Genomic DNA, 15,797 nt, shown 5'->3' on the forward strand with positions numbered 1-15,797 from the left:
TTAGGTTTCTGCAGAAGTTGCAGCAAGAGCATATGACTGGTTCCTTGAAGATTTTTTTCTTCTGAAAAGACCAAAAATGAATAAACAATTATTTAAGACAAAATGTAAAAACACGTGGGCCTTTGGAAGCTCACCACTATGACCCATGCACTCCATTAAATTATTTAAAATAAATAAATCAAAACTATTGAGATTGCTTACCTTGTCATAACAAAGGCAATGATAGCAATAATTGCCAGCAACACAGCAATGGTCACTATGATAAGCACCTTTCTGTCTCCTGAGTTTGAGGTTTCTGTAAAAAGAAAACACACATATTAACAGGCGTAAAACTGGAAGAGTAAAAATAAGTAAGTATGAAGACCAAATCATTGCCTAAAACACATCATGTTAACTTTAAAAAATAGGCAAGCTAAAACTAATTTGTATTCGACTCAGAGTAAATGTGTTTTAGAAATGGCACTCATAATAATTGTTATCAGTGAATGTTAAACATATTTTCTTCATCGTTATGATAAAGTCTAATCTACCATGAACTGACCAAGCCCTGCTCACTGACTGTGTAAACCTTGTACCTGACGACGTGCTGACTACGGAGCTCTTCTGTGACCCGTGTCGGTTTCGGGCCACACAGCAGTGCTCTTCACTCGGGTCAGAGCTGATGTTTATTCTGCTCAGAGTGAGACCTCCTACTGTTGCTGGGACGTAAGACTGGATAGACTTATAAAAACTAGTGTCTGCTCTGGAGTCACAGGCTGCACCCGTATACCAGGTGTACGTCAGGACGGGGGGGTTTGCGTCACTGCTGCAGGTCAGAGTGACAGATGAGGAGGCAGAAATGACGGTGTTTCTCGGGGCGTCTGTGAAAATAACAATACAATCTAAGTCAAGGTTGTGAACAGTTACCTGCATTGACAAATACTTCCAAAATCTATTTTACATCCCCCTCGTGGCTTGAGTTGCTACTTTTACTGCCATCTTCAAAGGTAACTCAGTTAAAAATATGTATTTCTTTACTTTAGCAACTTATTTTCTAAACAGTTTTTCTTTACATTATATTTCTTGTTGTATATAATTTCAATGTTTCTTAATTTTTGGAGTCAAACAAAAACATGAATAAAATAAAACAATGAGGATTGTCAAGACAAACCACTAGTAGTGATAAACTTAAGCCATATCTCGCTCACATTGTACATTAAGAACCAGCCCTTTTGACTTCCGAACTTGCTCCTTTGTCTGGACTCGACAGTAATAGATTCCTGAGTCTTCATGTGTAGTTTTACTGATGGTCCACTCTGATCCATTGTGCTTTGGGGCCGAGCTGGGGGTCTTGAACCAGAGAACCTCAGATGATGGTCCAGGGCTGCAGCAGGACAGACTCACCGACTCTCCCTCGGCTATAACTGAGGAGGGACCGGCTAACACTGACACGGCTGCTGGAGAACCTGTGGAAAACAAGTTATTAGTCACGGTTTTAATGTTGTGAGTGACAGCAGAGTTTAAGACGGCAAACCACATTTCTTCATTCTTACCACAAAGTACACCAGGACTTGCGGGTTTTGAGTCACATTGATTTGCCTCAAACAAAAACAAAGTCAAAATGGTCTTGACATGTTTAACTTAAGTCCCTGATGCAGGCTTGTCTTAGTAAAAGTGTATGTTTGGACACAAAAAACACACAACACTGTTTGTTTCTCCGTCTGCCTCATCTTTAATAAGACTCGTAAAGGTCAAAGTTTTTGGACCAGACCCGGACGGCCCATTTGCATATCAAATTCTCTTTTAATATATTATAAGTTAAAATCATTGTACGTACGCAGTTTATAAATGAGGCCCCTGGTATAGTAATAATATGGGTTATTCCAAATTTAGTCCCAGACAGATTTTAAAATACTACAGTATGAATAAATAATATTGCCCAGGAACACAACTAAACTACGCCCTTTTGATGGGATGTGAACCAGCTCTGTTTGGGTTGATTACACCTAATTTTTCAAAAACATTATGAAAATTTTAAACACATTGATTGTCCGTGTTTGTCTATTAAGGAGTTTTAATATATCCACATGATGCAAAGTGCCTTGTTCAGGTATTTAGTCTCATTCCGAATATGAAAAGTTGAATACCCACCTGACACCAGTAGTTGGGTTCCCCTCTGCGCTGGCATCTTCTCTGTGGTGTGGTTGGTGATGAGGTAGAAAACATAGGTCCCACTATCTGATTCTTGCAGAGCTGAAATCTTTACTGAACAGTTCTTTGATCCCAGGTTTCCAAGATACTCGACTCTGCTTTGGAACGACGGCTCAAGGAGGATACCTGCACTGTGGTAAACATATCTGAAACAAAATGAGACCATAAATTAAAGGCACCCGCGCGACCGCCTTCCCGCGCGACCGCCTTCCCGCGTGACCGTGTTTTGATCGCGATTGCCCCGACACTGCATTCTCTTAGACTTTATTCTTTAGACTTTACTCTTTAGACCTCCTCCTCCCTGTACCTCCATCACCTAGCAACACAGACCTGCCACCAATGCTGATGCTAATGCTAATGCTAAGACCACGGCACGAGAGGATATGTTCATTGCGCCCCTGCTGGCCAATTGTGAAAATACACAATATCTGTAATGCACTTTTTTTGTTTCAAACAAATCAGACAATGTTGAGTTTTTCACACAATGGGTAGGGGGCGCTATAGAGTAAATTTGTTATATGGTTATTAATTATTTCCAATCAGACCATAAAACTGCATTAGTGAGTGAAATTCTTTAGACTTTATTCTTGAGACTTTACACCGTACCCCCCTCCTCCCTGTACCTCCATGTTGCATTGGCAACAGAGACCTGCTGCCAATGCTGATGCTAATGCTAATGCTAAGACCACGGCACGAGAGGAAATGTCCCATCAAAATAAAAGAGGAAGAGGAAGTGAAGGCATTAATTGCGCCCCTGCTGGCCAATAGTTAAAAATACACAATATCTGCAATGCACTTTTTTCATGGAGTCTTGAGGAGTATATAATCCATGAGTTTCAAACAAATCAGACAATGTTGAGTTTTTCACACAATGGGTAGGGGGCGCTATAGAGTAAATTTGTTACATGGATATTAATTATTTCCAATCAGATCATAAAAACGCATTAGTGAGTGAAATATGAGCTCCGTAGATCATTTCCAATAGGCGGGACTTGTCCTTGAAAAAACAGGGAATTAAGCCTTTTTGAGGGCGTCTTAATATCAACATTTATTTTGAATATTTATTAAATTTCAATGTCTTTAGATGCAAAAGGTGTTGTTTTGAGCTCGATCGGACAAAAAACCTAGGACAAGTACGATTTTGAAAAAAAAAAGTCAAACGTGGCGGTGCCACTTTGATTCGACAAGGCTGACTTCCTGTTTACCATAGAGCGATGCTGCCAGGTGCGTTTTACTCGTCAAAGGTCAGAGGTCAAAGGTAGCTCTATCACTGTCCCAAGTCTCATGTGCCTAGGCCAAAGATTAAGAGTTTCATGTTATTTCTTTTTTGAACTAGTTGGCACTGTTGAGATGGGCGTTCTTGCAACCTCCATTTTATTGGAGGTTGGGCCGAGCCGATTGCGTCTATGTCCCCTTGTGACCTATGCCCCCATGTGTGACATTCATCAATGTTCAGGGGGTCAAAAATGCCCGAGTTGGGGAAAAATGACCATGAATAATAATAATAATAATAAGAAACCAGCCAAGAACAAAGTCGTCGCATTCCATTCCATTCCATGGCTCGAGCCAATGATATTACTGACTTTTATAAGGTGTGGGTGCACATGTATTAAACTAACCTTGGTGTGATGCAGCGTTCATTTCCTAAACACCACATTGCAGACTTGACTTCAACCTGGTGTCCATCTTTGCTTTCAGGAAAGTTGTAGGTACAAGGGAGAACCACCGAGGAGCCAGTCACAGTGCAGATCTGACTGGGAACGTTCACCGACCAATCAGCAGCAAGAACCCCTAACAGCAGAGAGCATTGGAGCGAAAACAAACAAACAAACAAACAAACAAACAAATCAAAGTCATTTTCGGAAAGAACAATACTTTATGAAAACAAAGTGAATATTTGAGTGTCTGATTGGAAATACTGTTCTGGATGTAACTAAAGGTGTGTTCGTTGAACATCTTTACTTTTAGTATTTTAAGTGCTCGTAGACCAATTTGCATTTAATAAAACCATTAGTACGTCTACTAGTACTACTATGGTACAGCTTGGTATTGAGTAAATTTACTTAAAATGTCTAACTTATCTTCCCTCTGGATTGGGTTAATTCCTTCAGTATAGAACATGGACTTACCGCTGAGAAAGATGATAAGAGCGATCCAACTCATGTGTAGAGTGACGTGCGTCTCCATCCTGGTCCTTCTTCTGGAGTGGCACTTTTGGGAATCTCCTTCACCTGGCTCTCAATGCAAATGACTGAAGCTCCTTTTTTTAGACTCTTCTGTCATCACGTCTTCCGTTTTACACTTAAAGGGAACTTGAAAACAGAAGTTGGTTTAGTTGACAGACAATGACCAAGAAATTAAAGAAGTGGCCAAAAGCTATTTATTTGAGTTGTTGATGTCTACAATTTACACTTTTTCAGTTCATCAGCTTTTGTGACGCACCTTTTGTCAAAGAGTGGCAGGGTTCAATAAGTGTGATTGTCCTCAACAGAAGTAACATTTAGGTCACGTGTTGTAGTCACGTGTTGTGGATGCAGGCCTATGGGAAAAGCCTGGCCTACCGCACACTGGGGTGTACAGTTATTTGAGCAGGTTGAGAAACGTGTCTAAGAGATACACTATTATAAATCCCACACGTGCATCAGCATCAGTGGAGGTCTGTGGGCTATGGACCTCGTGCTGTACCTGGGCAGGTGTGCACTGTCCCGGGTCAGAGCCATTTGAGTGGCGCTCTCATGTCCCCCTTGTGTCCATTTTCAGACGGGACTTGACGTCAGCGGTGCCCCTCCAGTGCGCACTGCTCGATGCTGCTAAAGGCACAGCTCAAACCGGAGTAAAGAACGAGCAACTCTTGACCAAATCAACACACATCTCTCCAAATGTCCCTCTCTTTTCTGTCAGAGAAGAACGGCTATGGCTTTGGTTAGACTAAAGGCGTTTGTTTGTGGCTGAAGCGCAGTTTGTTCATCTGTTCTCGCTTTGGGGTCACTAACCTGCGGATGGAACAAAAGGATTTACGCAAACTGGGATTTATCTGCTTTGGATTATGAACATTATCCTTTATTGAAACAGATTTACACCTAAACTGGAGCGAAGAGGCTCTTTTTTCAGAGCAACTTCACCTGTTAAAGGAGACTCAGGTGAGTCTCTTTGCATTGACCTACACCTATACACTGGTTAGGCTTATGCTTATGTAATACGAATGTCAATTTTGTCTTCTAAACATGAAACTATTGTGTTATATGAGCAATTTTGTTGTATCAGACACTTAATAAGATTTACCTTTGGGATTGAAAAAATACAGTCTGGCCTGTAATAGGCTATTCAACTAACCACATTTAGACATGTATATTAGTGCATTATGAATCTACAGCCAATTCATATTATTATGACACATCTTGTGTGCTGTAAATAAGGTCATGGCCCGGCCCCATGGTTAAGAATCACTGACCTAGACCAGTGGCTCTCAAACTTTCAACACCAAGTACCACCAAAGAAAATATTTGGTTCCCGAATACCACCAGATCTTTACTGGGTCAATAACAGGAGTATTCTAGGTCTTATCTAGGGCTAAACGGGGTCTTAAGTTGGAATATACCAGTGCCACATAGTTTTAACAAAGACATTATTCAAGGAAGGGTAAAAATGATAAGAAAATCTACTCTAAAAGAAGTAAACATTAGAACTGAAAAGTTGGGTACAACCAGTAGTACACTTACTACAGTTTGAGAAACACTAACCTAGACTGTATGGCATTATGTGCATTAAGAACTAATATATACATTTAAATAAACCGTAACCTCAACTGCATTTAGTACTGAATGTGCTGTTATGAAATATTTGCTTTTCAAACTAGAATGATTTTATTTTGGCACAGGATTTATCTCTCAAATAGAACATTTGTGAGGAGGAAAGACGTTTTACCCCAGGCTCCTAAAGATGTATGCAGAGAAAGTGGTGACGGAGGGAAAGATGGGTGAGTATGACTCTCCCCCACGCTTACAGTATGTATGCTCCAGTAAAAAGACACATACACAAAGTTATGCTGTGGTCATGCTGCTGCTCATGCTGCTGCTCATGCTGCTGCTCATGCTGCTGCTCATGTGCACTGTCTGTTTGTCAGACATCAGTCCATGACACTGTTAACCATTAACTGTTATACACTCATATTTTAGGTCTGACTTTTGTTGTTGATACAGTAATGTTCAGCCTTGTTGTGGTAATCTATGTACCTTTATTTAACCAGGAAAGTCTGTGATAGTGTTGCAAATTGTGTCAATTTGTCATTGTTGTATAATAGAAGTTTTCCTTATACGTACACGTAGTTACTAAATTGAGATGAGGTTAGACCCTTTCTAGTCATTGCAGATCTAGGGCAGCTGTTGCCCATGTGTTGCAAAGACACATTCTATCTCTAAACTTATAACAAAACATGTTTAATCACTGCATAGATTAACCTAAAATGAAAACAAAATAAATAGTAAATATAACAGCAAAATATCTTACAGATAAAATAATTTACGTTAATATGAATATCTTTGAAGTCAAACTTCATCCCTCTCATGAGGTAATGTCATTTCAAAACTGTTTACTCTTTCTATGTGTTGATAAAAGGGTCTCTAGATTCAGACCTTGTAAATTGCGAAATTATACTGATATCAAAGGTGATATAAACCTGAACACGTTTTTAGTGCTGACTGTTGTCTGTTGTTGTCACAGAACAACATGTTAACATATAAAACACGGACAAAGCACTTACATTTGACAGTTAAATATCTCCCCCAAGCTGTGGCTCTAACCCAGGACTAAGGGACTAACCCTGGAACACAGGCAGTCACATCTCGTCCGGATCCTGTTGTTGTCTTCATGAAGTCTCTGCAGTTTGCTCATGTTCTCAGTTACTCGTTGAATTTGATTTTGCCTGTGAGTCCAAATGAGCCCTGTAATTCAGAGTCTCATCTTGAGCTGGTCTTAAGGTTTTATGATGTGGTTGGTTTAGAGCACGCCTGTACTTAACTCTAGGTGGGACACCCTCCAATTGTGGAAAAGGTCTGTGTTTACATTGTATTTAACTTGTTTACCCTAAACTTGATGCACAATAAGCATACAGTATGTGAAGGCTTTGGTTGTAAGATGACTAATATTTATGACATTGGCTGTTTATTTCTTCTTGTTTCTACGGCAACATGCTGTGAGTCAGGCTCGCGCTGTCTCTGCTGTTTCTCACATTGGTCTTGACCACGCCTCACTTTGCACAACGTGGCACAGCTGAAATTTTTAACTGTTCACTATACATTTATAAAGCATTGTAGTTAGATTGTAATTAATTATATTACTAATTTAATCCCAAACTCGGATTGTGCAGAAGTCAGGAAACTTGATAAACGTGAAGCAAATAACTTAACTTACCAATGCATTTATCAGTTTGTTTCTTTCACATAAGTGTACTGTTACTGTGTAATGGTAATAACGTAATGTTTATGGTTCAAGACAAAAGGCACATGAAATCTAGAACAGTCTTCCTGCAGATGTGAGACAGGCTTCTACTCTGACAATGTTCAAATCCAGGCTAAAAACTGTTTCATTTAGTTTCATTTAGCCGCGCATGGGCCTGAAAAGATTGTATCTCTTTCATGTTGTTATCTGTTTTGTGATTTGAATGTATTTGTTCCTGTTGTCTGAAGCACTTTGAACTGGCTCATGTATGAATTGTGCTCTAAACATAGACTTGCCTTGCCTAAAGTCTATGTAACTACATGATGCATAGTACATGTGGTATGTCGTGGCTGCAGTGCTCGGACAAAGACTCTCACATGAAGCTGCTCTCAGGTAGAAAAAGAAACAAAAGCCCATTTGTTCTGTTGTAACTGATAGAAAAATGGGCATGGGGGACCAAGGAACGGTAAGGCTGAGGTAAAAAAAGTGAATGTCCTGAACAAAGTTTATTGACAGCTTTCAAACATAATAGTACATTGGCAGATAAAGCGACTTCCCCCTCATTGCTCTGTGACAGTTCAGGCATTCATCCCAACATAAGCCTTGAACAATAACATGATAACGGTGTTGAATAGATGTTTGAAATGGAAGAAGCAGCAGTCATTCCGAGATATGAGGTTTTTGGAGAGATGTGTGTGACAAAAGGCAAAAGGAAGGATATTATTGGTTCCTATTTGATTGAGTCATATTTCCAAAATACTGTACATTGTAAAATAAATTGGAGCGTACCAGTAACGTAGGCTTGTCCAATAAGATAGGATTCACGTTTTTATAATGGCTTTCAATTTTAAAGGGGACATCGACTTGTGTTATAATGGTGTTACCTGTCATAAGCTTACTAAAATGTTTATTTCTCAATTCATTTATGTATGTTATGTTAATGTATGAGTAATCCTGTATTGTCCTGTATTTGAGGCTTGAGGGCTCTGTTTTCACCTTTTCCCTTATCTCCACCCACTTCTCTAACTTACATGCAATTAAAAAAAAAAAGTCAAACAAAGGGTCAAAAAATGCCATATATTAATTAAAAACAAATTCGATCGAGTTCAGTTCTAATGTTTTTGAAAAGGGCCCATTTCTATTATTTAGTCATTTGACGAGATATTATAATTGTTTCGAAACAAATGCCTAAAGTAACCTGAAATAAAAGTCTCTCCTCTCAGCTCCCTGTCTCCTCCTCTCAGCTCTCTCTGTCCATCCTCTCCTCCTCTCAGCCCCCTGTCTATCCTCTTCTCCTCTCAGCTCCCTGTCTATCCTCTCCTCTCAGCTCCCTCTGTCGATACTTTCCTCCTCAGCTCCCTCTGTCTCTCCTCCTCAGCTCCCTTTGTCTATCCTCTCCTCCTCAGCTCCCTCTGTCTCTCCTCTCCTCCTCAGCTCCCTCTGTCTCTCCTCTCAGCTCCCTCTGTCTCTCCTCTCCTCAGCTCCCTCTGTCTCTCCTCTCAGCTTCCTCTGTCTCTCCTCCTCAGCTCCCTTTGTCTATCCTCTCCTCCTCAGCTCCCTCTGTCTCTCCTCTCCTCCTCAGCTCCCTCTGTCTCTCCTCTCAGCTCCCTCTGTCTCTCCTCTCCTCGGCTCCCTCTGTCTCTCCTCTCAGCTTCCTCTGTCTCTCCTCTCAGCTCCCTCTGTCTCTCCTCTCCTCAGTTCCCTCTGCCTTTCCTCCTCTCAGCTCCTTCTGTCTCTCCTCTCCTCAGCTCCTTCTGTCTCTCCTCAGTTCCCTCTGTCTCTCCTCCTCTCAGCTCCTTCTGTCTCTCCTCTCCTCAGCTCCTTCTGTCTCTCCTCTCCTCAGCTCCCTCTGTCTCTCCTCTCCTCAGTTTCCTCTGTTGCTCCTCTCCTCAGCTACCTCTGTCTCTCCTCCTCTCAGCTCCCTCTGTCTCTCCTCTCAGCTCCCTCTGTCTCTCCTCTCCTCATTTCCCTCTGTCTCTCCTCTCAGCTTCCTCTGTCTCTCCTCTCAGCTCCCTCTGTCTCTCCTCTCCTCAGTTCCCTCTGTCTCTCCTCCTCTCAGCTCCTTCTGTCTCTCCTCTCCTCAGCTCCTTCTGTCTCTCCTCTCCTCAGTTCCCTCTGTCTCTCCTCCTCTCAGCTCCTTCTGTCTCTCCTCTCCTCAGCTCCTTCTGTCTCTCCTCTCCTCAGCTCCCTCTGTCTCTCCTCTCCTCAGTTTCCTCTGTTGCTCCTCTCCTCAGCTCCCTCTGTCTCTCCTCTCCTCAGTTTCCTCTGTTGCTCCTCTCCTCAGCTACCTCTGTCTCTCCTCCTCTCAGCTCCTTCTGTCTCTCCTCTCCTCAGCTCCTTCTGTCTCTCCTCTCCTCAGTTCCCTCTGTCTCTCCTCCTCTCAGCTCCTTCTGTCTCTCCTCTCCTCAGCTCCTTCTGTCTCTCCTCTCCTCAGCTCCCTCTGTCTCTCCTCTCCTCAGTTTCCTCTGTTGCTCCTCTCCTCAGCTCCCTCTGTCTCTCCTCTCCTCAGTTTCCTCTGTTGCTCCTCTCCTCAGCTCCCTCTGTCTCTCCTCTCCTCAGTTTCCTCTGTTGCTCCTCTCCTCAGCTACCTCTGTCTCTCCTCCTCTCAGCTCCTTCTGTCTCTCCTCTCCTCAGCTCCTTCTGTCTCTCCTCTCCTCAGTTCCCTCTGTCTCTCCTCCTCTCAGCTCCTTCTGTCTCTCCTCTCCTCAGCTCCTTCTGTCTCTCCTCTCCTCAGCTCCCTCTGTCTCTCCTCTCCTCAGTTTCCTCTGTTGCTCCTCTCCTCAGCTCCCTCTGTCGCTCCTCTCCTCAGCTCCCTCTGTCTCTCCTCCTCTCAGCTCCTTCTGTCTCTCCTCCTCTCAGCTCCCTCTGTCTCCTCTCCTCAGTTTCCTCTGTTTCTCCTCTCCTCAGCTCCCTCTGTCTCTCCTCCTCTCAGCTCCTTCTGTCTCTCCTCCTCTCAGCTCCCTCTGTCTCCTCTCCTCAGTTTCCTCTGTTTCTCCTCTCCTCAGCTCCCTCTGTCTCTCCTCCTCTCAGCTCCTTCTGTCTCTCCTCCTCTCAGCTCCCTCTGTCTCCTCTCCTCAGTTTCCTCTGTTTCTCCTCTCCTCAGCTCCCTCTGTCTCTCCTCCTCTCAGCTCCTTCTGTCTCTCCTCCTCTCAGCTCCCTCTGTCTCTTCTCAGCTTCCACGTGCCCTGTGTGGGAGGAGACAGGCTGGGCCCAGGGCTTCACCCAGAGAAGTTCTGACGTAGGTTATAGTTTAATTCTAAATAGCCGTTTATGAACATACACAGACTTGTGGAGATGTTTTGATTATAAATACCCTAGCTGATCATTGAGGACATTAAATCATCTCGATAATGGATGTAACAATAAGCAACATTGCCACAGTATTCATCTGGTTTACAGAACTGAACTGTATAAATTATGCTTCTCTTTTTAAAATGCCTGACAAGCCTTTGGTGTGAATTGCGACCGTCATATCCAAAGAATTAAGATAAAAGTGTTTAATAAGTTATTTGTTGTATGTTGTCTGCACGGAAATGTAGCAAAAGATCATGGTCTGTGAAGTCTGTTACAGAGATTTTAGACGATACAATGTCATGATGTTTTGATTATTGTTACACACCTAAACTGCCAAAAAAGTTGCAATTGGAGGTCATTGTGTCTCGTTAAGATTAAAGAAAGTGTGTGTTGCACTGACATGGCACCACACCTCAACTGAAGAGTTTGTACTGGCTTTAAAATAGTCAGACTTTAGACTATTGATCCAGTCGATGTCACTTGTACTTTTTGGCCAGTGTCAGAAAATGCGCTTTTATGCCAATGGACAGAGATGAGCATTTAAAGCTTTCCATTCAGTTAAGCTGTTTAAAAAGAAATAAATCTAAATACATGAAATAAATTAGTACCGGTAAATGGACACGACAAATTATGAGTACAGATTAGGTTTGGGCAATATTGACAAAAAATAATATCTCAATAACTTTTGGGAGTTTCCCAATAAGTATTTTCAGACAATATTATTAGGTTTATATTTACATGTATCAGAATCAGAATAGGTTTATTGTCAATGAACAAAATTCACAAACATAGGAACTTGTCTTGGTCATCGATGCAACACAAAACAATAAAATAATGAACAATGAACAATGAAAAGTCATAACAATAAGACATCAGATAAAAATAAATAAATAATAATAATAATCAAATAGAAATGTCACTTTGCACAGTGATATTTTATATAGTTAGAAATATGTATATATTTTAAATCAGCTGCTAAATTATAAACAAAATACTCAATTACATTTTCGATTCAATTTATTTTGTAGCGCTCAGAATCTCAATAACAGTTGCCTCGCACGGATGTGCCTCTTCAAAACAACAAACACAAGAATATTGTCATTTTGATGACCACGCAGATAGCTGACTAATATTTACATTTTTGTTTATTGGTTATGTAAATTAAAGTATTAGTGAATGTTTTAGGCTGCACAAGACAATCATGGCAGAATTTGCAAATGCAATGTGTAATATTACATTTTTAATATCGTCATGTATCAGTGTTATTTATGTGACAGAAATGTACAATTTCAAAGAACCTTTTAAGCAAATTATTTCATCATAGATAAATTGCGAGGAAATGTGTATTTCAGGAAGCCGAGCAATCTCTCTGACCTGTGTGCTGACTCCATGTCGCGTTGTTGGAGTTTGTGTGATCCTCATGACCCTGGGAGCCATTGGGGCAGCTGTCTGGGCCGTAGGTCAGAGAGCATCTCTTTTCAATGCACAAAAACATGCAACATTTAACCCAAAAGCTTTGAACCAAATCAATAATGCAATTTTTCCTTTTTCAGTTTCATATTGTACACTGGAGGAAGATACAGGGTTTTATGACGGTGAGTACGCAGGGAAACACTGTGTGTATTTGCAAGAGCTGTAGGCCTAAACAGAGTGTTGTGTGATGTAACAAAAGAATATTAGTGTATAGATTCCGACACTCACAATGCACTGATGAGAGTATGATAGATTTGATAAGGCTTAGAAACAAAGTTACACATTATACAACATTTTAGTCAAGTAAAGTAGTGTCCAAATTAGAATCTAACTTACACTAACAAATTTGTCACAGTCCAGGTAAACTCACCTGACCAGCGCTTGAGAGTTTTTGATTCTGCCCAAAAAAGATGGCGTCAGGTCTGCTCCTCATCGACCAATGAGCTGCTGGCGAGCATCATCTGTGAGGAAGTAGGCTTTGTGAGGTGAGAGCAGTGAATTAAACATGTTTTGTGCAACATGAATTGCGTAGGTACGTTAAAAACTGTATGAACTTTCCAGTGTGGTGAATTACTCAATCACATCTGTCCCGGAGGCCAGTGGAGATGGAGGAGAGTTTTTCTGTGTCCGAACAGATGAGCTCAGCCACGGCAAGAAGATCAAAGACTCACTTTTCCCATGGTAAAAAAAATTGGATTATGTTGAACACAACATTCTAAATGACAGGTTTGTTTATCTTATAGTGACTGCGAGAACAGAGAAGTTTTGACAGTATTGTGCCAAGGTAAATTGCAATTTCATGTATTAAGCAGTATACAAGTCATCCTTCCTCAGTTTAGTAATACAGAACGAGTAGAATGTATTTACGACGATAAATACTGTGTGTAATATTATAATATGTGCTGTAGACTGCGGGAGGCGTAGTTTTGCTGCGGATCGTATCGTGGGTGGATTGGACAGCAGGCAGGGCAGCTGGCCGTGGCAGGTCAGTCTGCAGTACGACGGGGTTCACCAGTGCGGAGGCTCCATAATCTCCAACCGCTGGATTGTCTCTGCCGCTCACTGTTTCCCCGAGTGAGTCCACAACAAACACTAACAAGACTGTAGAATCTGAAGACAATGAATGAAGTCAGTTGGGTTCTGTCATTTTATTTCTATAATTTGAAATGTAAAAGCCAACTCCACACGTTATTTGTTATCATTTTTATTATTTATTTATTTTTGTGAACTGAATTTTCCTGCACCGCAGAATTAGTAGAAGTAGTTTAGAGATAAATGTTTAAAAAATATACATTTTCGATTGCATAAATATTTTTTAATATACATAAATATGACACTATATGACAACATATATGACAATACTTAAAACTCAAGACTCAAAGAGTCTATTTCTCTAAATTGCAATTTTATTGTCACTGTCAACACAATTTTGTTTAGAGCATCAGACACATAATTTTACCAGACCCCATCCAATAAACCACTGTGTAAACATGAGCACAATAAAGACTGCAAATTACTGCATATATGAATAATTATCAATTTGAGAGTTCAAATTAGTCTGCTTTATCATCAGACTCCTTAAACATTATTGTACTTTTTTCAGGCGATACCGCTTTGTGAACCGCTGGCGAGTTCTTCTGGGCTCCATCTACAATAAACCAGTGAACGCGAATGTGGCTGAAGTAAAGACAATTGTGTATCACAGCAGTTACCTGCCATTTGTCGACTCAAACATCGATGACAACAGTCGAGATATCGCTGTCCTGGCTCTAACTCAGCCTCTGACTTTCAATGGTAGGAAATGAATTTACAGAAAAACATAAACAAACTCCACTGGTTCCTCTGACATAAGATAAGGGAAATGTGACATACTGTGGGGACAATTCTTGTTGATTAAAAGCTTCAGGTTTCTAGATTCCTATTCAAAAGTCTGCAGGACAGTGGCTCTTTATGCCACACAATAGTATCAAGATTGGACAGGATGTTTCACTACATTAATTCTGTCTTGAATTACAAAACAGACTTTATTATGACCACTTTATTGTAATCTAACATCTTTTGAAAAAGCAGATGATGCCCTGGACAATTTGCCCGAGGAGCCCCCTTTACAGTATAATTAAACAATAGGGTCTAATTTTGCACCCTGTCCCTCAGGTCCAGGACAATTTCCTGGATGTTGCAATGATTGTAATCATTGGTTCTCGGGTGTCCATGACATTTCCCTCTATTGTTTAAAAGAGGTCCGCTTAAAATACCACTAGATGTCAGACTGGATCTACTTTTACATACCACTGCATGTAAAAGTAGATCCAGTCTGACATCTAGTGGTAACTTATCATATTACCAATTTATTAGTGTGTGCGTGTGTGTGTGCGCGTGCGTGCATGTGTGTACGCGTGTGCGTGTGTGAGTGTGTGCAAAATGGCAGTGAATTTTATTGAATCTTGACATATGCTTGTGTACAGAAAACATCCAGCCTGTGTGCCTGCCGACATATGGTCAAAGACTGATAGATAGTCAAATGGGGACAGTCACGGGCTGGGGAAATGTAGAGTACTATGGTAAGTCATCGCCTATGCAACTACATCAGTGTGCTAGGTAATACATTTTAATACAATGCTGTGATTCATTATTCGGGTCACGCCTAGGCCATCTGGCGGATGTCCTACAAGAGGCCCACGTGCCCATCATCAGTGACACCGTGTGTAACGGTCCAGATTATTATGATAACCAGATCACCACCACCATGTTCTGCGCTGGCTTTGAAAAAGGGGGCACAGACGCTTGTCAGGTCAGAGGTGCTCTTTAGGTTAAAATATAAACTTCGGTTTGATCTTAACTTGACCTGTGTTTTCAGGGAGACAGTGGTGGCCCTTTTGTGGCTGAAGACTGTCTTTCTAAGACAAGTCGGTATCGTCTGCTCGGAGTGGTGAGTTGGGGAACAGGTTGTGCAATGCCCAAAAAACCTGGAGTGTACACTAGAGTGTCCCGCTTCCTGCCCTGGATATCCACTGCTATGAGGGTTAGTATAAGGCTAGTTTTATTTTATGAATAAATCCTCTGTCTTTTATGTTAACAATTGCAAACTCTGATCATTTGCAGAATTATTACAACTCACCAGGAGTTCACAAAATGGCCAGGACTGAAAATCCAAAACCAAACTTAGTTTGAAAAGAACTGTCTTAAACTCCTGATGGACTCTTGATCCTTGCTGCTGCAAAGCAGAAGGCATAGCCAAAAAAAGCAACTAAACGTTTTGCATCAAGTGTGTCTTGAATTGTAAACTGTGAAGTGAAGATTTTTTCAGGACTGAAATGTACATTTTTGTGTACTACCCCTTTAAGACAGCCAGGACTATCCTAAACACACAGCCACTTTGAAAGCCACTATTACTTATTTATCCT

The 15,797-nt window shown here is 41.2% G+C and overlaps 2 protein-coding genes across 3 annotated transcripts; one reads left to right on the forward strand and one right to left on the reverse strand.

The window, feature by feature from the left end:
- On the reverse strand, window positions 1–4,418 carry LOC140373892 (myelin-associated glycoprotein-like). The gene is made up of 7 exons (XM_072460596.1): window positions 4,320–4,418; window positions 3,810–3,981; window positions 2,131–2,336; window positions 1,188–1,445; window positions 576–860; window positions 202–295; window positions 1–61 (listed from the first exon to the last, which is right to left on the reverse strand). Exons 1-7 carry the CDS (start codon window positions 4,375–4,377, stop codon window positions 1–3), a joined length of 1,134 nt encoding a protein of 377 aa, XP_072316697.1. The 5' UTR covers window positions 4,378–4,418.
- Window positions 4,419–5,047: 629 nt separating this feature from the next.
- Window positions 5,048–15,652, forward strand: hpn (hepsin). Of its 2 annotated transcripts, XM_072461033.1 has the most exons (13): window positions 5,048–5,330; window positions 6,068–6,166; window positions 12,273–12,380; window positions 12,474–12,515; window positions 12,749–12,878; window positions 12,955–13,074; window positions 13,137–13,177; window positions 13,302–13,467; window positions 13,997–14,187; window positions 14,859–14,954; window positions 15,042–15,184; window positions 15,251–15,415; window positions 15,496–15,652. In XM_072461033.1, exons 2-13 carry the CDS (start codon window positions 6,130–6,132, stop codon window positions 15,562–15,564), a joined length of 1,308 nt encoding a protein of 435 aa, XP_072317134.1. In that variant the 5' UTR covers window positions 5,048–5,330; window positions 6,068–6,129; the 3' UTR covers window positions 15,565–15,652. The 2 variants fall into 2 exon arrangements, with proteins under 2 accessions (XP_072317134.1, XP_072317133.1); XM_072461032.1 differs by having other exon boundaries at window positions 12,273–12,515.
- The last annotated feature ends 145 nt before the right edge of the window (window positions 15,653–15,797 follow it).

Source organism: Eucyclogobius newberryi, unplaced genomic scaffold, assembly GCF_026437365.1.
Source record: "Eucyclogobius newberryi isolate DKJ021-1_F unplaced genomic scaffold, fEucNew1.0.hap1 SCAF_3, whole genome shotgun sequence".
Classification (NCBI taxonomy): Eukaryota; Metazoa; Chordata; class Actinopteri; order Gobiiformes; family Gobiidae; genus Eucyclogobius; species Eucyclogobius newberryi.